At 41.7% G+C, this 24,792-nt stretch overlaps 1 protein-coding gene across 1 annotated transcript in view; it reads left to right on the top strand.

The window, feature by feature from the left end:
• The window catches only part of Grm3 (glutamate metabotropic receptor 3), an 86,363-nt gene extending 63,255 nt beyond the window's left edge, over positions 1 to 23,108 (top strand). Inside the window, exons 3-5 of the mRNA XM_038315552.1 lie at positions 1,923 to 2,989; positions 8,668 to 8,842; positions 23,035 to 23,108. Of these exons, the coding sequence (XP_038171480.1) occupies positions 1,923 to 2,989; positions 8,668 to 8,842; positions 23,035 to 23,108 (1,316 nt within the window). The remainder of the gene's footprint in view (positions 1 to 1,922; positions 2,990 to 8,667; positions 8,843 to 23,034) is intronic.
• Positions 23,109 to 24,792: the final 1,684 nt, after the last annotated feature.

The raw sequence follows: 24,792 nt of genomic DNA, 5'->3' as shown, positions 1-24,792 counted from the left end.
TGTGTATCTGTGAATCACTCAGACAGTCATAATCTTCTTCTAAGGTAAAAGTAGAGAGACTAATGGTATGAAATGGAAAATACACAACAGACCAGCCAGTGTGGAATAAAAATAAATAGCACATAGTCACTTACTGAGTCTGGTCCCGAACGAAAATTCAATCTTCAGCCGCATCTTGAAGACAATTGCAAAGTCATTACTGCAAGAGAGCAAGCATACGTAGGAGAGGTAAGCAGGATAGATGAGAAGCTGTAAGCTGAGTAAAAACTCCCTCTTCAGCACAATGTATGCACACCTAAGGCTCAGGGACTGTTACAGAAGAGTGAGCAGAAAGCCCATAAGAGCCAGAAGAAGCCGAGGTCATGCATGTCTCCTACAGATGACATAGAAACTACATCCATGATACCGCACCCATGTCGTTAACAAGACCTAAAACAACGGCAGCAATGAGACAAACTCATATGAAACGAGGAGGTGTTCCTGGGTCCCACCCATAGACAAAGAGCCACGGGCCACTAGTGACTGACTGCTGAGAAAGATGGAATTAATCTTCTCAGGGATGAGTCCCCGAATCAGGTATTCAGTGCAAAGTGGTCAGCCCTGAATCCCATACATACAAGCAATGCAGGTTGTAGGTATATATTTGTCTGTGTGTGTGTGCATGCGTGTGTGTGTGTGTGTGTGTGTGTGTGTGTGTGTGTGTGTGGAGAGAGAGAGAAAAAGAGAGAGAGAGAGAGGGAGAGAGAGAGAGAGAGAATATAACAATAGTGAAAGAAGTGGGGGCCCATGATTTCATAGCAAGTAGGAGAGGGGCATGGAAAAGCTGGAGGGAGAAGACATGGGAGGGGTTAGAGAGAGGAAAGGGAAAGAGGAAACAATGTAACTATATTTTAATTAAAATTAAAAACTCTTAAGGAGAAAAAGCTTCCCCTCTCAGTTCATAGTCCCCGTGGAGCTCTTTAGTATAATATTTCTGAGACATTTAATAAATGCAAGACAAGATGTAAGAAGAATAAATTGTATAGAAACTTATTTTAGGAGTTTAGACACATGACCAAGGACAGTTGAGAAGGAAGAAGTTTGGGTGTTCAGACCAGCTGCTCTCCAGGACTTCCCAAAGATGTAGCAAAGGGACAGGATGGAGAATATCTCAGTGTTTGAGAGCGTCCTGCCCTCTACACTGACAGTAAAGCTCACTTGCAAATGTCCTGCATAGTGTTGTGTGCGTAAGATAGCTAACCAAGTGGACAGCACATCTTTGTAACCCCAGCCTTCAAGATACTGAGGTAAGAGAACTGCTGTGAATTTAAAGCTAGCCTGGGCTACGCAGCAAGACTGTACGCCAAGAACTTCAGAATGACTACAAATACATTTCAATTTTTTCCTATACTAACCATCAGAAATGTTTAAATGCATGTATTATATATTTATATTGCGATCTCATTTCAAGGAGAGAATTTTTGCTATTAATTTTATATTGTCATGAATATGAATAAGATGGTAAAAATTTTAGTGGTTGTATATTCAAGTATGAAATGAGACATGAAGTTCTGCCCGATTCTTGTTACAAAGATTTCAAGCAAATAGCATTTCCCATCACAGAGTACAACTATGTGTTTGCCGATGCTTCTCTGTTACGTTGCATGTTCCTGTGAAGTGGCACTGTGTGATATTCATTATCACTGGCACTTGGCACCCGTTAGACACGCGGCAATCCTAAGTGAGTAACCTTATGAATGCATAAGCACTCTGGAAGCTTTTGATGTGTGGCTTTCAACGGTAAGTAATAAAGTGTGTCAGCCTGGGTATCGCTAGTCCCTGCTCCTTCCGTTCTGCTGAGTGTATGGCAAAAGGAATTGACTAATGACATATGAGACACCTAAACAAGTGTTCTTTTCTTGTCTTCATTCTATGTATCAAAGCTCCGTTCAACCCGAATAAAGGAGCAGACAGCATTGTGAAGTTTGACACTTTCGGAGACGGGATGGGAAGATACAACGTGTTCAACTTCCAGCATGTAGGTGGAAAGTATTCCTACTTGAAGGTTGGCCACTGGGCAGAAACTTTATCGCTAGACGTGGACTCTATCCACTGGTCCCGAAACTCAGTCCCCACTTCTCAGTGCAGCGATCCCTGTGCCCCCAACGAAATGAAGAATATGCAGCCAGGGGACGTCTGTTGCTGGATCTGCATCCCTTGCGAGCCCTACGAATACCTAATCGATGAGTTCACCTGTATGGATTGTGGGCCTGGCCAGTGGCCAACGGCTGACCTCTCTGGATGCTACAATCTTCCAGAGGATTACATCAAGTGGGAAGACGCCTGGGCAATAGGCCCAGTCACCATCGCCTGCCTGGGTTTCATGTGCACTTGCATAGTTATAACTGTCTTTATCAAGCACAACAACACACCCTTGGTCAAAGCATCGGGCCGCGAACTCTGCTATATCTTGTTGTTTGGAGTGAGCCTGTCCTACGGCATGACATTCTTCTTCATTGCTAAGCCGTCACCCGTTATCTGCGCCTTGCGCCGGCTTGGGCTTGGGACCTCCTTTGCCATCTGTTACTCGGCTCTGCTGACCAAAACAAACTGCATTGCTCGCATCTTCGACGGTGTCAAGAATGGCGCCCAGAGGCCAAAATTCATCAGTCCCAGCTCTCAGGTTTTTATCTGCCTGGGTTTGATACTGGTGCAGATTGTGATGGTGTCTGTCTGGCTTATCCTGGAGACTCCAGGCACCAGAAGATATACCCTTCCAGAGAAGCGGGAAACAGTCATCCTAAAATGCAATGTCAAAGATTCCAGCATGTTGATCTCTCTGACCTACGATGTGGTCCTGGTGATCCTATGCACTGTCTATGCTTTCAAAACAAGGAAGTGTCCTGAAAACTTCAATGAAGCCAAGTTCATAGGCTTCACCATGTACACCACCTGCATCATCTGGTTGGCCTTCCTCCCTATATTTTATGTGACATCGAGCGACTACAGAGTAAGTCCTTAACTGCTTCTATCTTTTCCTTAATTTGACTCTCTTCTTTCCTTCGTTCTTTTAACTTAGCAATGCTTTGCTGGGTAGGAGTTAGGGTAGATTCCTTTTACTTCATCTCAAGAAAGAATCAAATAATTACAAATGCCATGATTAACTTCAATATGATATGAGAAAATTAATTCTCTATGCTGTAAGACACTTAATTAGTGCTTAATTTGCTCAGAGCACCGTGCCAGGCACAGAGGGGGAAGACAGATACAACTGGAGGGTCATTCAAGTAGTTTATAATCTAGCGAGGAATAAAACACAACACATACACATAAAAGCGTCTTAATTAAATTTAAAAGGCAATTGACAAGAGAATGATACTTAATCACTAAAACCCTAATGAGAATACTTGAAATTAGACGCAAGAGGATGGCTATAATAGGTGCATGTATAAACTAAAGTATCACTGTAACATTAAGTGAAGATCAGAACAAAGATCTAAAACTTGTGTTCATGCTTTAGAACTTCCCTGTGATTGATTAAAATACAGTCTGTTTTTTAACTTTCTAAGCCTTTAGTTATGTATAAAATATATCGTGTAGAACTGTGAGTGTCTGTACCGTTGAACTGCTAAAACCTTTATTACACGTGTATGTGTAACCTAATTAAGTTGTTATTTATAGAGTTCAAATTTATGGACTGCCATATAATTACCATCTCTTGTGGGGCAGATGTCATCATCCCATCATAATTTCACAAGTTGTTGAGCCATTCATAAGTTAATTTTGCTTTAGTAATTCTAACTCTAGGGTCTTCGGTGAGTCATAAGATTTACTCCCTCTTCCCACAGTTGGTTTTTATTATCTCAGTTTTCTAAGTCATCATAAATTAGTTTTTCACAGGCCTGTTTCCTTGTTGTACCATGATTTTACAAAATGAAGTAGTAAAAGAGCATTCCCGAATCTTCTGTTTACCAGTAATTACAACATCACCCCAAATCTAGGAAACCGCGTGTCAGAAGGAAGGCACAGCAAATCCCAAACCTCAGACAGGGAAAAAACAAACAAGCAAACAAACACCTTCAAGGTGTTTTAAGGCACATGGTGGTATGTATTATTAATAGAAATAGATTACATTTTTGTGGGTATAAAAAGGTATATTTTATTTGTTCTTCACACAAGCAGGTAAGCGGCAACATGTGCTTATTAATTTATTATTCTATAATGCTTTCATATTTCAACACTTGTTTGTACATATACATACCATTATTAATCTTAATATGATATGTGAAAATTAATTCGCTAAGTTTTAAAATACATATATCATATGCTTTAAGATATATATACATATATATATGTAATTTCTACCAATTAAAATGATTTTTAAAGGAAGAAAAAAACCAAGAGCCTTACAAAGGCTGCTGTCTCTAGTTCAAATTATTCTCAACTATATGCATGAAACTTATGGACTGCATACAGTAATAATCAGTACAAAAGGGAACAAGTTCAATGTTAGAGTAATTGTCAGGTTTTTTTAATGCTAAGATATTTAATCATTTATTTATTCATTTTAAAATTTTAAAAATCTTTAAGAGAGGTAGTATTGCAATTTGATAAGCAAAATCAAAGGCAAAATATGTGAGCCACAAAAGAGTTTTGAAGATTCAGAATTTCAGAATAAAACAGAGAAGTAGTACTAATATTTTTAAAGCCCCTATCCCTAGCTGTTTTCCTTATATATACACTCACCCCATAGATCAGTATGGACAACTGATTTTTTTTTTTTTTTTTTTTTTTGGCTTTTTAAGACAGGGTTTCCTTGTATCTTTGGAGTCTGTCCTGGAACTAACTCTTGTAGACCAGGCTGGCCTTGAACTCACAACTCACAGAGTTCTACCCACCTCTGCCTCCTGAATGCTGGGATTAAAGGTGTGCACCACCACCACCCGGTTGGGCAACTGACTTTTTAATGTTGTTACTGTATTGGCATTAGTGAACCTGGTTTAGAGTATCAGGAACCAGTGGGATGATAACCATGTTGAGTTTCAACTTCTCATCCTCAAAAAAAGCCGCTTCAGAGTAAAGCAGAAAATGTTACCAAAAGCAAACATTTATAAATAACATACAATTTTGATCTTATTAGAGAAGTTAGCACTTGTTTCTCACGCACCAACACTTGAGCTTGCCCCTGGTGTGATAATAATACAGTAGAGTACTAACTAGACAGAATCACTGGAGATACCAGAAATTTCACTGCGCTGCGGAAGTCAACAGTAAATATGAACAGAGTAACTGCGAAAAGACAAGGTGGGGACTGCAGATGTGACCCTGGAATTCCGATAAAATCCAAATATTCCCAGGTTGATAACCTCGAAATTTAAACGTATATATCAAATCATTAATTACTTTTAAAGAACTGTCAGCCAATTTTGTTGGTGCTCATTGCACAATGTCTACTGTAGCAGCAGCCAAGCTCCCAAATTCTATGAGCCAGCCAGAAGAAACCGCCAACACCAGCACTTTCATGAGCCCATTCCTAGTTTAATTATTGTGCTCATCACAAATGTTAGCATTATTTCTGATTTTAATAATAAAGCATTAAGGACCAGAGAGATTGTTCAGTGGTTAAGAGCACTGACTGCTCTTCCAGAGGTCCTGAGTTCAATTCCCCGCAGCCACATGGTAGCTCACAACCATCTGTAATGGGCTCTGATGCCCTCTTTGGGCATGGAGGCATACGTGTAGACACAACACTCATACCATATATATCTAATTTGTACGTCATGCTGACCAAAATCATCCTCTTACCTAGCGTTTTCACTGGGGAGGTAGGGCTGGGCCAAAGGTAAGACACATATTTTAGATGCAAATTGGAGGAGACGCTGACAACTCAGTAATTAAGAGAAATTGCATTATAATGCCATATTTTTAAATTTTTACATACATACATACATACATACATACATACATACAAACATACACACACGGCTCAGCAAACATTGTGGGAGAAAAGAATATATTTAAGAGTCAGACTGTGAGGAATACAGCTAGAAAGCACTGTCTTGTGGACATGACCCAACAAGTGCACCCACAAACTCACTGCAGCTGGGGTTGTCTGCACAGCTGACCTGCACCGGGATGAGCTTATCACCCTTTCTTCCTGTGTGGGAGAGAACCTCATGGGGCTCCACCCAACCCCGAGGGACTACTGACAGCTAATGGCTGTTGGAAGACGACTTGTTGCTTTCTTCAATGGTGCAACCACTGCAAAGTTGTTCCTATTCTAGTAAATAGTCTAAGCAGGCTACTCTGTCTAAACAAAGTGGCTCACACACAAAAAGGACCTGAAACTAGGAGGACACTTGTTTAAAGGTTCAGTAGGAGAGCAAGGGCAAACGAGACAAGGAGCACACCAGAGGAAAACCAAATACTTACTATGCACGTGGATTAAACTGGCAAAGATAATAAATAGATAATTTTTAAAAATAAAATTGAAAGACAAAAGAAAAAAGAATAAGTCCAACCCAAGTAAGAGTACAAATGCAAATAAGTGCCTCATCTATGGATATCCTAGAGGTTTTCCCTCCTGGGGAAATGCACTCAAGTAGACCAAAGCTTCTTTACACATCCAAATTCCACTGCAAAACTGAAACTTTTATCCATTTGAAAAGTTACCTTGAAAGGGATGTGCCTTGAGAGAGCCCACTGTGATCTTTCTTCTGTAACAAGTACCACGTGCCCTGTACCCACAAGTACCAAGGGCCCTATGCCCACAAGTGCCACGTGCCCTGTACACATTGAACCATATGTCTTGTATGCTCAGCTTCTCGAGGACACAGGACAACCCATCCACTCTTGCCGTTCCTGAAGGTCTCTCCTCTCCTGATTAGTGAGGTTCAAACCTTCACAACTTCTGTGTTCACAGAAGTAGAACTTTCTGCCCAATCAGAACAAATTCAATATTGTCAGTATCACATGGACTTGACTCCTGCGAAGTCATTGAAGAAATGCACCCTGTCCCATTCCAGAAAGATCCAGAAATAATCAGAGCACCAGACTAGCAGCTCTCTTTCAATCCTTTCTCTATAACCCAACATTTCATCTCCCTACAGATCCTCCACCTAACAGGCAATGAATGAGTAGAGTCCCGTTTGAGTATGTCAGCCTGACCATACAATTGTGCCAACATATGTGCTGTTGGTTTTTTATGAATTTTCTACGGCCCTTGAGACCCTTATACTTCCTTCCTTTAAAAAGCCTATCTGAGTTAGAACTGCATCCTTGCTTCCCAAACTGTCAAAGACCGCCGTGTCTGAGGTTTTATTCTGCATATTACATACCCGGTTATCACACCAGGGTTACTGCTGCTGACAAAAACAAAATGAAACAAAACCTCCAGAAAAGACTGTGATTGGTGCCAGCAGCAATAACAGATAACAGCCATAGCCAGACTGAAAATTCACCCCAGTTTCCGAGTCTCACTTCTCTCACAGAGGAACAATGGCCGCTGCCCTAGGCGTAGATTCCATCGACTACCGCTCTTTATGTGAATACCCATGAACAGCAAGCTCAGAACAGAGGTAGTTAGAGCCTTTGCTTACAAGCTAAGTAGAAACACGAGATCTACACAGGATTATCTCCGACAGAACGTGTTCATGGATTGGAAGAGTGAGCTTAAGGACAGTGGAAAAAGCAAAGATGACTCCCACGTTTTTTTTTAAACATCTGCTGTTGCTCCGACTGAAACATTGAGAAAAGGAGGTCAAGCTTGGGTGATACGAACTTCCTTCATTTCTATTAAATACTAAACACGGTGTGTGATCTGAGCTTCCTTCATTTCTACTAAATACCGAGCACAGAGTGTGATACGAGCTCCCTTCATTCCTACTAAACACTCAGCATAATGTGTGATCGTGGCAGTTGAGTGTGTAAATACAAAAGCATCATATAGAATAGGTCTGCACTAGTAAACATCTGGATATAAACAATATAGCGGGTATCTAAGTCATGAGATCTTAATGATGAAGGGGAGATACCAAAACCCTGAGGTCTAAGACACTCCAGACCTTAAAGTTCAGATAGACGAGGTCATTAAAACCAGGAACAAACACCCGTTCGAGGGAGGAATATGTCTAGGAAATCAAAATGAGGAAATGATAACTAATGTCAAATGCTGCTGTAAGTTTGAAGATAAAGTCAGGGCCATAGGAAATGGCGGTGTCAAATAGAACAGAGAGCTGTATATTAAACACCAGCTTTTAATCACGTGACTTATTGAAGGAACTGGACAAGTGAACTTTGAATGAGCCTTGTCCATTGATGATAACCGTCTGCAATCTAGTTCTCTCATCACTGAGTATGTTTTGCTATTTATCATTCTGACTTCACCGGCTCTGCATAAATATCATTATACAAATGTTACGGAAAAATCAGAAAATCTATGTGAAGTCTTGGCAAGCAGTCAGAAGCAACCCACACAAATGATGCTTGCTTTGAAATCCTAAACAATGTTTTCATGAATATCCCAAACACAGAAGAGCCTATATAATTAGCACAGAAACTTAGCTATGACAAGAACAGAGTTAATGAATGAGTCTCGTTTGCTAACTTGGCCTTGTCTCGGTGTTCTCTTTAGCTGACTTCAGGATGGGATTTGTAGCTGGACATTCATTGAGCCAACCTTTCTCATAGGTGCAGACGACAACGATGTGCATCTCGGTTAGCTTGAGCGGTTTCGTGGTCTTGGGCTGTTTGTTTGCCCCCAAGGTACACATTGTCCTGTTCCAGCCCCAGAAGAATGTGGTCACACACAGGCTTCACCTCAACAGGTTCAGTGTCAGTGGAACTGCCACCACGTATTCTCAGTGTAAGTATGGAACTACACACTAATTCACCGCAAATGGCTTCACATGGGGAGCCAGGACAGCAGGGCCCAACAAAGCATGCCTGTCCCTATAATGAATCTCAGATCAGTGTTAATAAGTTCTAAAATGAATATTAATTAAGGTGCGTATCAGACTGAACTATGTGCTAAGGATACAGTAAGAAGCAGAAGACTCAGCATTCTGTTTGGGTGCTAGGTAGTGTCGGTCAGGGAAGAAAGACATGCAACCTATTCAATTAACTGTAATTGATCAGATTGTGTAGCCATAGGCCCAGCCTTCTAATCTTTTTGCAATAGTCCTCTGGGTTGCCATGGGAGAGTCAATGAGTTACTCTGGCCTCACTTTACTCAATGACTAGAGAGCAGTGGTCTATAAAGAATATTCAGAGTCACAGACACATTGAGAATGCTTCATGAAAAGTGCAAGGCGGGATGCTCACCAGGGGGAGATGCTCACCAGAGGGAGATGCTACGGGGGGTGGGGGGGATGCTACCAGGAGGAGATGCTAACACGGGGAGACGCTCACCAGGAGGAGATGTTACGGGGGGGGGGGGGGATACTCACCAGGGGGAGATGCTCACCAGGGGGAGATGCTCACCAGGGGGAGATGCTCACCAGAGGGAGATACTCACCAGGAGGAGATGCTCACCAGGAGGAGATGCTACCAGGGGGAGATGCTCACCAGAGGGAGATGCTACCAGCAGATACCACCCTTTCCAGAAGTCCAAACACTTTTATTTAACATGGGAAGGTAAGAATTGGAGAGAGCTTGGAACTAAGATTTGGAGAATCTTCTCAATGAGGACACTTGTTTGTTCCCTTTGTGTCTAAGCACAGTAAAGTACAACTAACGTTCCATGACCAGACTATGGAAAGTGCTAGAAAAGATCTTCCTGACTCCTTGGCACAGTGATTTCTCCCTGAAAGCAACTGTGTAAGCAGGGTTCTAGGATGGCTCCCAGGAATCACCATTCTTTGCTCTACTGGGAATTTTGTAGCTAAGATGGTGACTGAAACAGTCACTCTGAAACACGTAATTCAAGGTTCCTAAAGCACAAATGTATCTGAAACAGACAGCTTTTTAAATTATTTCCAGTTAATCTGTCGTTCAAAATAGGGGAAATTCACTGGGTAAGAGAGAAGGGGATGAAGCCACAGGTGGAGGGAAGTCCAGGAATGATAGAGACAAATGACTCCTCACAAATTTGCCTCTTGCCCATTAGAAAGGAGACTTCAAAATAGCTCAGCATCATAGGGGGAGCTATTCCATTAGTGCCTCAGTTTCTCCAACAAGAATAGAATGTAACGGGGCTGCCTTTTCTCCACCAGAGGAAGAGTTATAGAGTGGGAGCACACATGTGTTCTGGGGTGCACCTCTACCCTTATCTCCTTAGCCCTGAGCTGCTGGGCCCCAGGGATCCACACACTTCCTACCAAAAACTGAGGTTTCCCATTGGTGAAGTAAAGCCCATAAAAATAGAGAAGCATGCTTATTTCCAAACCAAACAAATCTGTTCATTTCTTGACTAAACAAAATTGTTATAGCCAGCTAGTTCAGACAATAAAAAACTAGCAATAAAAAATAATGCGATGCACAGAAACTATCACTTTCCTATATTTTCTACATGATAGGCATTGTGCTAAATACTTCGTGTGTCTGTGCAATTTACATCTTATTTAATGTTCACAACTTTTGAGATAAAGAACCTGAACAGGGCTGTAAAGGGAGACTGCTCACTCATTTCCCAACTGCTCAGACAATAACCACACAGAAACTATATTAGTTACAACCCTGCTTGGCCTATTAGCTCAGGCTTCTTATTAACTAACTCTTACATCTTAAATTAGTCCATTGCTACTAATCTGTGTATCAGCACGAGACTGGGGCTTACTGGTAAGGATCCAGCATCTGCCTCCCATGGCATCTCTCTGACTCCATCTACTCTCTCTCTATACCTCTTCTAGCCTGGCTACATTCTGCCCTGCCATAGGCTGAAGCAGCTTCTTTATTTATTTATTTATTTATTTATTTATTTATTGGGTTTTTCGAGACAGGGTTTCTCTGCAGCTTGTTTGGAGCCTGTCCTGGACCTAGCTCTTGTAGACCAGGCTGGCCTCGAACTCACAGAGATCCGCCTGCCTCTGCCTCCCGAGTGCTGGGATTAAAGGTGTGCGCCACCACTGCCCGGCAAGCAGCTTCTTTATTAACCAGTAGTAATAAAACATATTCGCAGCATACAGAGGGGAATCTGACATCACAGGTTCGTGATTACCCCAGTCAATGAAGCGGTATTTTTAAAACATCTGAATCAGAATTTAACATCAGTACCTCTGATTGTCAAGCTGGTATATATAACTAGAGTACTGTGCTGCCCTCCCAGAAAGCAGGTTGGGGCTGGTAAGCACCTGGTGCATGATATGGGATGGTTAATAACTGCCATAAGGAAGAAGTAGCTGCACCAGACTAAATAGGACAGGTTTCTCTTGAGTCCATAGCTCAAAGCTGGTGGGCATGGCTGTAACATGTAACTGTTACGCCCAAATCCATGAAGTCCCCCAAAAGCCAACAAGATGATCGAGTCCCATATGTAAAAGCAAAGAGCCTTTATTTTATGCACTTTGGCAAGCTCAGTCTCTCTTCATGTCCAGTGTATTGGAATAAACGGAGAGCCCCCAACTCGGTAAGAGCTGGGTTTTTATAGTAGTAAAGGTGGGGGTGAGGTCTTAGGGCCCCTGATTGGTTGACATTTGTCTAGGGGTGTCCTGGTGAGTGTGCTGGCAGGTGATCCTATCTACAACAATTGGAATGTAAGGCATTTCCTTTGGATGGTCTGTTCCTGGGTGGTGCTTAGGTAATATGTTTGTGATTCTTCCTGCAACCAGGGTAAACTACTGAGACTCAGGCATCTATTAAATTTATTGATAGCTGAGTCCTACTCTGGCAGGTGATAATGGTTGGAAGTAAAGAACTTCCTTTGGGTGATCCGTTCATATTTAGCTTATCATGGCTGGCTCCTACAATAACATAGTCTTTAAGTTGTAACAGACATTTTAAAAACCAGACCTCAGTAACTCAAAACATAGTAGCATGTTCTAATACACATGGTGGGCATTATTAAATATCTGGAAAAAAATACTGGACTCTATCTGACCAAATCCTCTTCTCAGAAATGGTAAAATACCTGTTCACCCAAAGTATTCTGCTTGGGCTATACCAGAGCCACTGTGACTCTGTAAACTAATCTGAAAATGGCCAAATTCGTGCTTTAAGGTAGATGTCTACCCAATGTAACATTTTTGGAGTATTCCCAGACCTCAACAGTATTGCCCCAATTAATTTATCCCAATTAATGAAGCAGTATTTTCTAACAAAATATCTGTCTATCTGTCTTCTTCTCACATGTAGCCACTTCAACATGGCTTTTCTCTCTTTCATGCTCTATCCCCAATAAACCTCTTGGGCTCTGTTGTTTTACTTAGAGTGCAAGCATAGTCACTGAATTAAAATCTTCAAATTCAACCAACTGTACATCAGAAACACTTAGGAGAAAAGTGCAGAAAAGGCCTAAGTATATGCGAACTAATTTTCAAGCCGTTATCCTCTATACGATGCAGTACACCAGCTAAACACAGTGTATTAAGGATGAGTAATCTGGGGATGATACAGACTGTATGGGAGGTGAGTGTGCTACAGACAAACACCGTTTTACGGGTAGGGAAGCAGAAGGGGGAGGATCCTGTGACCAATACTTTACAGACATCAAGGGACAAGTGTAACTTTCGTCATCCCAGGAACACTGTCCTGGTGATGTATTGGAATATTGACTGGTTGCTATTGACGCTACTGCTGATTTTGAACTTTCTCCATGAGAGAAAGAAAAACACCACACGTAAATGAGAGTGAGCTATGGAAGAAGCAGAGCTACCTCTCTCTTCAGTGTTTAGTTATTTATTTCTACATGAGAAGCTTCACAGCCCAAGCGATTTAAAGCAACTCTCTTTATCACCTCCTATGGTTTTGTGAATCAGGAATTCAGCCAGACCTTGGGTGGGCAGTTCATCTGCTTCATATGGCTTTACTTGGCATCCTCCTGTGATGTTCCTGCTGAGGCCAAGCTGATCTGGAGGAAGCATCCTAGTCTCACACCTATGCTTAGCACCCTGGTGGGAAGCCTCCCCATGTGGGCTTCCAGAGAGCATTCTGGGTAAAAGTTCCAACAAAACCTGCCAGCTGGGAAACCCGCACAGGGTGTCCTGTACTAAATCTACTCAAGGACAGGACGCGGCCTGCCCATTATTCAGGGGAAGGGCCTAAACCAGCTCTCAGGGACTCTCACGTGGTCTCTTCAACCATGTTGGACTCTCCAAATCCTAGATGAACTCGGGGCTGCACTCTTTCCAGGGATTCGTGCGACTTCATGGTGCAGCCGCCTTATTTCCTACCTTGTTCTTTGGCGAGACAGTGGCAGATGCAGCATGTCGCTTGGAAGCTTTGGTCAGCCTCTTTGCAGAAGCTAAGGCCATTAATAACAGGAAACTGAGTTTATACGAAGCTGCTATTAACAGGTAGAAACGTATGACTAAATTCAGAAGTCAGTATGAAGAAGGGGCATGGCGAAAGAGATTTGGGGAATCTGATCACCATGAAATACTTTAGATATTGTTTTGTCCTGTTTTGTTTTGTTTTGTTTTTCGAGACAGGGTTTATCTGTGATTTTGGAGTCTGTCCTGGAACTAGCTCTTGTAGAGCAGACAGGCCTTAAACTCACAGAGACCCGCCTACCTCTCTGCCTACCAGTGCTGGGATTAAAGGGTGCGGCCACCACCGCCCAGCATATTCTGGATATTGTTGTGTGAAAGAATACTTTGTCTCTGCTTAATTATATAGAGTGGAAATCAGAATAAAAATAAGTTTAACTCTTCTCCATTAATTATACCAACTGGTTAATGACTCCCAATTGTTTGTATATAAATAACCAATTTGAAGTAGAGATTTCCTGGCTCCACCCACAGATACTCTGATTTCTATGATCTGGGGCAAAGGCAAAATCTGGTTTGAGACAGAAAACGTAGTTTTTCAGTGGAGGTAATCCAGGGGGAAGCTTCTGAGAATGCAACAGTAAGCAAACTTGCTGGCTTCATTTCATATTAGGCTGTGCAGAGCACGCTCACTTCATGACCTTCAAAGGGGAGGGAGACCCTGGGTTCAGAGAGTGGCAATCCCCCATGCTTTGCTTCATGATGCCATTGGCCACATCCCTGTGCGGTTGTTTCCTAGGATACCACTGGCCACAAGCTTACACAGCTGTTTCCCTGACTCCCTCTGGAACTCTCCAAGGAAGTCATTTTGAGAACAGAATCAGCTGGCCACTCATAAAGACTGCCCCTCCCAAGGGAAGTATAACTTAGAGATCTCGACATCCTAAACTCATCCTTGCAATGCGGCTCCCACATAAACTTGTCTACCCAGTCACATAAACAAACATCCTGATCAGAAAGAAAAGACATCCTTCTTTATTTTGCTCTGCTTAGAAGCAAAGGGGATACTTAGAGCTAGTTCCCAAAGACAGAAAATGGAGACATTATGCTGGGGATGTAAGAGGCTCTGCATAAGGTTAAAGGAGACATGCTAGACGCATTTGGGAGTTGATGCAGCTCAAAGCCCTCGGGAGCTATAGAGGCCCAACTGCAAGCATTAAAATGGTTTAGGATCAGAATACATCAGCATAGATGTGAGAAATGAAGTGTGCCCTATGGTCTTACACAGCTATTAAGTACTCAGACTTGGTCCCCTAGGGATGTATATTTGTCTTTCTCAAAGTGATGATTTACATATATGAATGTCATTATTGTTACACTCAGTCAAGAGACATCTACTAAATAATGATGCCCAGATCTGGGCCTTAGAGGAACTCTAACCAGATGTAGATGTAATTTTCTCTGTCCAAATTTTACTCAGAAAGTCACCTGTCTTTGTGATAATGTGTGAACTGCTCCCTTAACAGAAATTAGCCTTTAATGCAAAGTATTTTTACGTTACAAAGCAAAATAAATAATACAAAAAGATCAAGTGAACAGTCTTCTAGAGGCATTGCCTAAATTTCTACAGAGCTGCCACAAGAAAAAGCAAGCATATGAGAACAAAACTTTGTGTTTATTAATGGTTAAATCTTTGACAATACCCTAGTGAACCGAGTACAATCCATTGTTTAGATTTGAATGCAATGCTAGAAGTTTAAATATAATCATATAATGCCCACATCGCTTGTCTACATTGCAACTCTAGAAAAATAATGGTAGCGTGGGCCTACACTGTAGATTCAAAAAGTCTCGTTGATGCGATGCAACAGCCTGACCAGACAAATCAGCAAGTTACTGGTAACAAACACTGAACTGACTGATAGTGTCCTCACCACAGGCAGAAGCATCTTGTAAATATGAATCAGTGGAGAATGCATGAGGAGCCTAGAGCAGTCAGAAAGTGAAGCCATCTGCTTGCAGGCAAAATACACAAAATTCATCCAATTCAAATCAATTCAAATGGATGCCAATCTATTTTCCCCCTTGAAACGTCCACAGCACTCTGAGACGTTCATTCCAGCTTGGCACACCCTCCTTCAGTGAGGATGGAAGGACGGTCTGCTGTGGTCATAAGCAAACCTACACATGCTAGAGACTTGTAGCGCTTCTTCCTCCTGTTTAATGATGCTACCTTACTAGGCTTGGAACTGTTCTTTTCTAACCCCTGATCTCTTTACAACATCCTAGAAGAAAAACGACCACAGAGACTGGAACTGCAAAGGTTGCTAAGGATCATTTCTTCTAAAAACATTTCCAGATGAGAAAGCCAGGGCCCTCCCCATCTCATAGATGCTTTAAAGCAACTGGGCGAATAACATCAGGAATCGAAACTCTCTAAAGATGTCTGATGACTCCCCTGGCCTCTCTGGGTTTTCTACCTTGGCTCAGTTAAGAGGGGAAACCCTATTTGATAATGAGAACCTTAGCACCTGAAAAATGAACGACTTAAAAGCTTTCCTTTCAGCTCCACACTCAGCAGCATCTTACTGTGGCGCCCTGGTCACAGATCCCCTCTCCAACACCCATGTATAGAGAGAGGTCCAACACCTTATGTCATGTTCATTATAGACTAGGTGTCCACAGTACCACAGTACACACAGCCAAGGCATGATATTCCAGAAAATATAATTTGATGGGGACAAATAAAGGGATATTATTAGAGTGCCTAGATGTTTATGTCAAAGGCACGCTTTCTCTCAGTAAGTGGTCCTTAAATAGCAGGTATTTTTAATTAAATGACCCTGCATCCCCCTCCTTTCTCTGTTGTAACTTTGGACAGGAAGCAGCACAGAAAAAGTCTCTGAACCAAAGCGTTCAGTAGTTTATTAGAGTTGTCTCCAGGCAAACAAGTTCATGTGACCCCAGAGGTATCGGACGTCTTTAGGAACACGGACATGTTCAGAATTATGTGAATATGCTAACTTTAAAACTATGTTTGTCATAGACCATTGTCTATGATTTGTTTTAGATGCTCAGTACCTTAAAGCAAGCAAAAAACCATTTTTTTTTACTAACTTATCTTCCCTACGTCTAATTCACCCTAAATGAAACTATCGGGTGTATTCCTAAGTAGGGATACTGTGTTTCCATATAGCATGAAATATCTCTCCACATGGCAAACAATGAGGTGTGTTAACTTCTGCCTCACCTGGTATGACTGCAGAAACTCTTGGAGAGGGTCCTCACACCAGGGAAATGTGTAAATGATATAAACAATCTTTAATGTATTCACTGAAGAAACATTTTTGAGCCAAGAGCTCGCCTCTGGGCAATAGAAATGTGGTCGTGATAAAAACATAAATTCTATATTCATGGTCTCGCCATGCTAAAGGGCCAGAGAAGGAACACAAACAGACCAATAAGACAGAATGAAACAGGTATTGGGGAGAAATGTAAGGAAACTTTCACGGGGTGATGGGACAAATTCTACCCGGAGTATCGGACCCAGAGGAGACTGTGTTTATAGCGTGACTGGGGGCGACCTCCGCCCAGGCAGCATTCTGCACAAAGGCTTGAAGAAAACAAAGGAATCTGAATGCGATGTTAACAAGACTAGCTCTGCCCGAGAAAAGAACATGAGTCTGGCATAGTTTTTTCGAGTCTGATAGTTGCAGCTTCAGATTCTGATCCCTCGGCATAGTAGCACACACCCCACGCTAATAGACTCCAAGGTGAGTGAAAGTAGCACACACCCCACGCTAATAGACTCCCACGGTGAGTGAACCTCTGGTCCTTGAATGAGTGTTAATGCACACTTTGATAGGAAAGAAGAGAACAGTGCTGGGTGGCTCAGAGGTGAATAAGAAGAATGCAGAATTAATGAGGGGAGAAAGTAAGTACAGAGGCAAGAAGCCTTTTGTTTGCCTGATGTTTACTAAACATCTGCTCTCATCATTCTGAAGGGGAAACAGTAGAGGGATGTGACTGGAAACAACATCATGAGGTAACAGCGGAGTAAGGTAGTTGAACCGCAAGTGAGATCTCTGCTCAGACGGGAGCTTAAATTGTATCACGAGCAACAAAAGTCACATCTGATCTATCTGCTCTCCATGACTCATCTCTCAGAATGAAGACGTCTTAGCGTTTGCTGGATTATAAACCTCACCTGGAAAATAATATCTTTAATTTTCACCCTGTTCTATATTAATAGATTTTATATCACTATTCGAATTAGTAAAAGTAAATACTTCCAGAGAATTCAGTCTAGAATTACCCCAGTGTCTTAGCAATGAATATTCTGCCTTCCTCTTGAAACTTCACTGATAGCGAGACTGCAGCACTAGCGTTCAGCAGCACAGCTTGGTCACCAAAGGAACTCCTTCTGAAAGAGGGTGAGCAAAATTGAGAGAATAAGGGTGAATACAGATTTAATGACAAAAGAGTACAAAGAGGCATACAGCCAGTAGAAACTAGATCCCATGACTATTTTTAAAAATACATAAATAAGCAGATATCCTGGGAAAAATTAGTTGAGGTCACCACCAACAAGACAACCGAATGGATGGGAGCAAACAGAAATGTTTGCTCTACTGAGATGTTTATTTTTCTCCAAGTCTGATGTGCTACAGAGCTTGGTAAGGCATTAATTCTCAGTTGACTAACAGGCTTGGCATGCAGAAAAATCTATTCAATAAGTATGTTTAATTGATCAAGAGCCCAGTTACATTACGTGAAAAAAGTCATAATTTCCTCCCAAGCCTGGGCAGCCCGTGTGTAAGCAGTGGGAAGAACTGAATTCCACACAGGGAGCCATAGCAGTCGCGTGGATGCACTGATCGATGTTTAATCGTGTCTGTGAAGTAAAATGTGTCTCTCCTTGGGTGCAAATTGTCCTTTTGTGATCAATAATGAAACCTACAAGGTCTCTTCCAACTATTTTCAGTTTTCACTTTGAGTTGCAAAAAGTACCATTTTAGCCTAGAGCAGACAGCAGCTGCTGTTTGTCCCACGTCCCCAGAAAACCTAAAAGAAGCCTGCATGATTATTGTTTCTTGCAGACAGAATGATTACAGAAATCTGCTTAGGCTCACTGAAGAAAATGGGCCAATCTTACAGCATTAAAAACCTCATGAGAAGTTCATCAGAATAACAGCAAAAACTCATCACAAGAACACAAGTACGTGTGCACACACACATATGCATATGCACACACACACGCATATATGTGCACACACATACACACAACGACAGCATTTTGCTTATCTACATATTTTACTATCTTGGAGGAATAACAGATGGGTTAATATGGGAAGTACATGTAAAATATTTATGAAATGCAAAGTAATTGAAATGATAAACTCATCAAGCAATAATTTCTCCTACTATATTCAGCAGCATATGCAAACAAGGGAGAATTTTTTTTTTTTTACATAATAAAATGTAATGGCCAAAGCCGCAGAGAAACAGTAAAAGGAAAGCAGAAGTTTACAAAGTGGAGATCCCTTCAACACACTACAAAGGGTGTGGGGGACGTTCCTGTAGAAGGAGTCTCATGGGCCGCCGAGTTGCCGTTACTAGGAGATCTAGAATTTGTATTCCGGCAAAGGGTGCCTCCTTTAATATCCTTATGGAGCAGAGACATGACTCAGAGTTCTCTGGGAGCATGATGGTCATGGGATCAAGAGTAGTGAAACCATGCAGCCAGCTCTCCATGCAGGCATTGTATCTCCTACTTGGTCAAATGCACCCAAGTGATAAGAAGTTGGAAAGCAGGGAGCAAAGCTGACATGAGAACGTACTTCAAAGAACAGAGGTGCATCCCATTCCACAGCAGACTGGGAACATCAGAACAGCTGTAAGAATTGGCCTCAAAAGCTGGGCGGTGGTGGCGCACGCCTTTAATCCCAGCACTCGGGAGGCAGAGGCAGGCGGATCTCAGAGTTTGAGGCCAGCCTGGTCTACAAGAGCTAGCTCCAGGACAGGCTCTAGAAACTACAGGGAAAGCCTGTCTCAAAAAAACCAAAAAAAAAAAAAAAAAAAAAAAAAAAAGAATTGGCCTCAAGGAGAGAATAGAGAGGGCCTGAGACTAGTCCTCGGTAGACAGAGGTATCTGCCTGTCAGACTTTGTTATCCCTACTTATTCCCACTATATAACATCATTCCTCTTCAGTCTCTGAGAAGGAAAAGCCTGCAAAGAAATAATAAAACCTGAGCCTAGAAAAGATAAAGGAATTAGTCCAAATGCCAAAGGCAGTACTCCTGTTGTTAGAAGCTCTCACCTTGAGCCTGTTCTCTGTGCAAGGGTAGTTGTTGCCCCGGTGTGACTGAGGAGCAGAAAAGTCCACCTGTCCTAAATGAGGCTATTACAGACCTCGTAGGTGTAAGGTCTTCCTCCTTAAGACTTGCACTGATCTCTCTCTTAGAAACGTAAACGTTCATTAACTCTCCTGGGAACCATTTACAGGAAGTCTGTTCATGAAATACGCTGGAGATTCATAACGAAACAAATAAGCAAAGCTGCTTATTTTCTGATCAATAGTGAAGAAGAGGGAGAGGAGGAGGAGTCTGCAAGCATCAACTGTCTAGGCCAGAATTTTTAAACTGGGTGATATGACAGAGAGTTACTGAGGTTGGGTTGATTGAGGACCACCTTTTTAAGGGGTCACATTCCAGCTGTGGGTGACATGAATGAGGCATGTGGTGAGCAGAGAGAATGCACCTGGTAGAAGCCACAGCTATGCCAAAGGCACAAAGTTGAGAAACATCATTACTATTTGGAGAACAAAGCAAATGGGGAGGGGGAATATGCAGGAGGTGTAAAAAACAGATCAAAAGGCATAGTCCAATTAACTGAGATTTCTAAACCCAAGTTAAAACACAAAAGGCATACCACTGTTAGTGTCTAAGTAGGTGGCTCATATCTCAAAATGCAGCTGTCCCTCAGTATCCAGGGACCGGCTTCAGAACATCCTCCTCCATGAGTGGTCAAACTTTCAAATAACCTATGTACATCTCCAATAAGCTTCCGATCATGTCTATGTTTCTTATCATGGCTAACACAGTATGACTGCTATAGTCATTATATTACATTATTTGTGGGCTGGAAGAAAACTTCTGAATATGACTAGTATGTTGTAACATGAAGGGGCCTACTTGTTGGGGTTTCTGTCCCGCCCAGTACCCCACAGCTGGCATGCCCCAAAGAAATAACACAGAGATATCTATAAGTTATTAGGCTGATTGGCCCATTAGCTCTAGCCTCTTACTGGCTCTCACATCTTGATTAACCCATTTTACTGATCTATTTTAGCCATGTGGCTCAGTACCTTTTTCAGTGGGGCAGATCACATCCTGCTGCTTTGGTGATCTGGGCAGGAGTGGGAGGAATCAGCTTCCTCCTTCCCAGAATCCCCCTGTTCTCCTTGCATCATTTCTACTTCCTGTTTGGTTTTCCCACCTATACTTCCTGCCTGGCCAATCAGCGTTTATTTAAAACATGATTGACAGAATACAGACAATTCTCCTACACCAGTATGTATTTTTTTTTTTCCTGAATGTTTTCGATCTTTGGTTGGTTGAGTCTGGGAATGCGGAAGCATGGATTTGGAGAGTTGATTGTAGTCTTGCTGCTGTATAGGAAACATACGACCAGAAGAGATGTAAATAGCATCTACCTCGCCTGTGAATCTCTGCCTGCAGAGTGGCTTGCCCAGGGTCAGACATGCCCAGGGGGCCATAGCTGGATATACAGCTAAAGCTAATTGCTGCTGATGAGAGGGTTGCCATGGGGAAAACAGGGGGAAAAAATCAAGCAAGAATTTTAGACTTCTAGTTTAGGTCAGAAGGCAAAACCGTTTACTGAGGAAAGGAAGACTAAGTAGGGAAAGGCTACACAAAATGAAGAGTTCTCTGGACACCAGTTTGAAATGGCTACCACATATTCCCATGATGACATCAAGCAAGCAGTGGGGTGCGGGGCTCTGAGAAAGAGGACAGACTGAGTGGCTCAGAGTGGCCCCTCTGCTTCCAGTGCTCTGTGTTGATGGCTTCATTTACCTTGTTAGCTTACTTTACCAACTTTTACTGATTCTAGAATTTCATAAAGCATATGAAAATAGAGAATAATTAAACTATGAAAGGTCTCACATTTGGAATCATCATCACAACTACTTTCCATCCAATTTTGCCAGGTTATTACAGATAGTAATAAAATAAAATAAAAGCAGAAATTTTAGGAAATTCATCCCTTCCCGCAAAGATGATAGTAATTTGGGAAAGAAAATTCAATGTGGTAACATATGCCAGTAGACAAATTCTGAAGAGAGAGAGGCAGGGGGAATCATGAGTTTGAAGTTAGTTGAGGCTACAAAGAAAAATATTTAACGTGGTCCATTTATGTTAAAAGGTAAAAAAAAAAAAATCTATCAAAGACTTTTTGTCACGTGACTCCAGTCATTTCAGTCCACAGACTTCCAAGATGCCTACTCAAATTCCAGAATGGAAAAGCTTCAGGTTGGCTAGTGGTGGGCCTGCGACAAGATGCCGGTGCCCTAAATATGGTGATTGCTCCCTTAGAATGCCACATAGGCTACAGTCTCACTATTAGTTAACGCCTTTGTGTGCAGAGAAGTACTTATGGGTCATACAAAAGGTAACTTATGGGTCAATAGTATCTGTTACCAGACATGAACACTTTGGAATGAAATTAGCTCATGTCTTTGAGGAATAGGAAGACAGTTTGTCAATTGTAACCAGACTGCGTTCTGGTGATCCAGTTCCTGAGGTAAGAATATGTGTTAGGGTAGGATGGAGAGACCTAAAAGGTGGTCGAAGTTCACTTTCACCTGCTCTCTTGACCATATGGTTTCAACCCAATGAAGAATGAGTTTCCTGCTTATGTTCTCATTCCATGAAAAGATATCAGGTGTAAAATAAATAAATCCTCTGTGGACGAATTTCACATTAAAAACGAGATAGTAATAGGTAGAAATTGTGTCCGAGAAAACCGTTATAAAGAGCGACTGTACACTGCTATGTTATACAGGCACCATGGCACTGAGACCACCCTTGTCATTAGTGAGGGCAGCTTTCTTTGGAAGGCCTTCATTTGATGCCTTCCTTGTAAAGGAGCCAAAGCTCTCAGCACTCACTCTTGCCTGTGTCCTCACAGTCTGTTCAACACCAACAGGGAAATCACACCAGCTTTCTAAGTCAGTAGAGTTCACACAGGACCCCTGGGACCAAAGGATAGTCATTCCTGATCAAAGATCAAAACGAATTACAGTTATTGAATAGAAGAAATAATTTAATCATCTGTAAGAAAATTATAGGGTCCTTCGGTCCATTCAGTATATTTTAACCGTTTTAGAGATTATTAAATCTAATTTCCAATCAATGAGAGATTTCTTTCAGCAAAGATTATGCTTAAAGATCCCCTTTCCAAGACGTGTGAGATGGGGAGGCACATTTTAGGATAGAAACTAATGAGCAGAAGATATTTAGAAAGTTTGTCTACTCTACCATAAGTCAGTACGCATTTTCCAAAGCCATGTTAAGTGGGTTTCAATTTAACCTTAACTCAGTGCCTGGGAGTATTGATGCCCTTAACCGAGTGTCCTGCTCAACTCAGCCTCTGTGCCACTTTGTTTTGCAGCCTCCGCAAGCACGTATGTGCCGACAGTGTGCAACGGAAGGGAAGTTCTCGACTCCACCACCTCATCTCTGTGAATGTGATATGCACTTCAGTTCGTACGTTCTTAGGCCGTTAGCCCAAGGGCTCACCGGCTGCCGCAGAACACGGGGACAGAGCAAAAGAACAACCCTGGCACCTTTTTTTTTAGAAACAGTACAATAAATTATTTTTGAGGACTGTTCAGTATCTAATGATGTGCTACGACTTTCTAGGCTGATTTTAGTGCCCCTAATGACACCCCCTCCCCGAAAAGGAAATAACCATTGTTTACAGAGCTGAGCATTGGTGAAGGGTCTGACAGGGTCAGTCTACTAAAACAAAACAAACAAAAAACCCTACACAGTGGCAATATTAGGTAACCTTTTTCCTATGACGTCTTTTGTAGGTTCTTGTTGTAACTAATTTAGGGTGAGTTTCTACGTTGTATATTAAAGTTACATTATGTGTAACAGATTGTTTTTCTCAGTACAAAATAAAAAGCATCTGTATTAATGTAAAGATAACCAGAATAAAAACCTTCCAGGTTTTCAAGTATGGTGGATAAAGGTTTGTCCTTTTGGCTCACTCAAGGTAATTTGAATAAGTAGATTTCAAGTCACCTTCTCTTGTTAATGCTAGAAGTAATCGTCTAACTGTGCTTTCTCCACAGTCACACATTGGAATCGAGCTGTGGCCCTGCTAGAGGGCTGTGAATGGAATTCTACTTTCCTACAGATGACAGTGATCAGAAATTGGCAAAGGGTGACACTGTGAATATAAGAATATGGTTATATATATATATATATATATATATATATATATATATATATATAGCGTCTTTTTAAAGCTATGACTATATATAATAGGTCAGATCTGCTGAATGAGGCCAAGTCTTTCATACAGCCTGAATAGAGGGCTGTGACCTGTCAGGAAAAGTCTGGTGGATCTGATGTTCAAAACCAACCATTATGACTAGAAAAGAAACCAGAAAACCTCTCATAACTCCATTGGGAAATCACTCTTGCCCTTAATAGGTAAATGGAGAAGTAGAATCCTGGAGATCTTTCTTCCCATTGCTCTCCCAAGTCCAGCACATGGACTTACCATTAAATTTAAATATTTTACTAACCTAAAATAAGGCATGAATAGTATAGGTAAAACTTTAGTAAATACTGCCCTGTTTCTATCAAACTTTTATTCACAAATGTTTTGCTAATGTTGGAAAAAATATTGAGAACACATCTATCTGTAGAACCTGTGTCATGTCACAAGGGCAGAAAGTATATTTGTTTCTTGTGATAATGGGGAATGAAATGATATAAACTCTGTGGCTTAAAACAACAAAAAGTTATTCTGTCACAATTAAGGAGTAACAAGACCAGGCTCCCTTATAGACTTAAAGAAAGAATTCATTCCATTCTCTTTCTAGCACCTGGCAGTTGCATGCTTCCTTGGCTTATGGACATGTCATTTCAAACTCTGTTCGGTCTTCATACCATACTCACCACTGTGTCTGTCTTGTCCATTGTCTTAAAATGTCATGTTTCATTAGATTATTGAGCCACCTAGATAACCCAGGATACTATAGCTACAGAGGCCATTTGTTTGGTTTTGGTGTTGTGTTAGTGATGGTGCTGCTGGTAGTCATTTTGGTTTTTCTGGTTTTAAAACAAAACCGCATTCTCAGGGTTCAGGGGCCAGGGTGTAAATGTATTTCTGAAAGCACTATTTAGCCCACAA

This window comes from Arvicola amphibius, chromosome 18 (genome assembly GCF_903992535.2).
Source record: "Arvicola amphibius chromosome 18, mArvAmp1.2, whole genome shotgun sequence".
Taxonomy (NCBI): domain Eukaryota; kingdom Metazoa; phylum Chordata; class Mammalia; order Rodentia; family Cricetidae; genus Arvicola; species Arvicola amphibius.
The sequence above is the reverse complement of the archived record's forward strand: the minus strand, read 5'-3'. Positions and strand labels throughout refer to the sequence as shown.